Here is a 1,306-nt window from a genome sequence, read left to right as displayed (position 1 = left end):
TTTTCATTTAATTCTAAAAAAAAAAAAAAAAAAAATATTATAAATATTTTAATCTAATATTTACATATTTTGCGTCGTTAATACCTTCAAGTTTCTTTAATGCAGCATATAATTCTTCATCTTTTTTTTTATTTATATCAACTTGTATAGATAATTCTGTTAACAGTTTTTCAGTTTCACATATTTTTTGATCCAATTGTATACAGACTTCTTTAATTTTCGAATCTTTCATATTCAACTGCTCATTGAAAGATTCTGAAAGCTTGTTTATTTGATTTATATTTTCAGTCTTAAGATTCTCTAAAGCAATATTTTGTACTTCTAATTGTTTTTCTGATTCTAATTCTAGTTCTTTTGTTTTTACTTTCAGAAGATTTTCTTTTTCTTCTACTATCTTCTCATATTTAAATATTAATAATTCTTTTTCAGTTGTACTTTCTTTTTTAATATTTTCTATTGTTTCTATAGCTTTATGCAATTGTTCTTTTAAAGAACTTGTACTATTTTCAAATTCCTTTTTCATATTTTCTATTAATATATTTTTTTCTTGCAAATCTTTTATTGCACATTCTATTTCTTTTTTTAAATTAATCTCTGATTCTTTATGAAGTGCATTTTCTTGTTGATTTTCATTCAATTTTAATTCTAATTCTTTTATTTGAGTTATGTATTGTTCCATAAGTAATTTTTCCTCTTGCATTTCTTTTTCAAGATTATTCTTAGTTTCTTCTAAAATTTTATTGCGATTCTGTAAGTCTAAATTAAATTCATAATTAAAATAAATTATACAAAATAATATTTAATAAAATATTAATATAATATTTAATAAAACATTCCTTTTTAAAGTACCTTCAAATTGATTTTTTTCTTGAGCAGTAACACAGACTTCATTGCGTAAACGGGATAATTCTTCTTCTGTTTCAAATAATTTTATACTGTCATGTTCAAGTTGAGCAACACGTTCTCTTTCTTCCAGTAATTGTTTTTCAAGATCTTTAATCCTGTTTTCATTTACAGTATTTACCACCTAATAATAAATGCATTTGTTTAATATTTTAATTAATTTAAATATTAACTATCATAAAGTGCATCAAGATATATGTTTTTTACTGATCAATTTAGGCAAGAAAGCAATAAAAATCTCACTTTTCTTATATGCCTCAATAAATGTAAGATATATATTTAATAAGATATATTATTTGATTTTGCAGAATAACAATATACATTTGTGTGTAACATAATAGAATCAAAATAAATAATAAATAGATTAATAAATAAAGGCAAATAATAAATACACAATAAGTAG

General features: G+C 21.2%; 1 protein-coding gene across 1 annotated transcript in view; it reads right to left on the bottom strand.

The window, feature by feature from the left end:
• Positions 1 to 1,306, bottom strand: part of LOC102673138 (CAP-Gly domain-containing linker protein 1) — an 18,079-nt gene that overhangs the window by 4,493 nt on the left and 12,280 nt on the right. Inside the window, exons 12-13 of the mRNA XM_031515234.1 lie at positions 850 to 1,027; positions 49 to 756 (exon numbers count right to left, since the gene is read on the bottom strand). Coding sequence (XP_031371094.1) covers positions 49 to 756; positions 850 to 1,027 — 886 coding nt within the window. The remainder of the gene's footprint in view (positions 1 to 48; positions 757 to 849; positions 1,028 to 1,306) is intronic.

This window comes from Apis dorsata, unplaced genomic scaffold (genome assembly GCF_000469605.1).
Source record: "Apis dorsata unplaced genomic scaffold, Apis dorsata 1.3 scaffold_59, whole genome shotgun sequence".
Lineage (NCBI taxonomy): Eukaryota > Metazoa > Arthropoda > Insecta > Hymenoptera > Apidae > Apis > Apis dorsata.
This window is presented reverse-complemented; position numbering and strand designations above follow the sequence as displayed.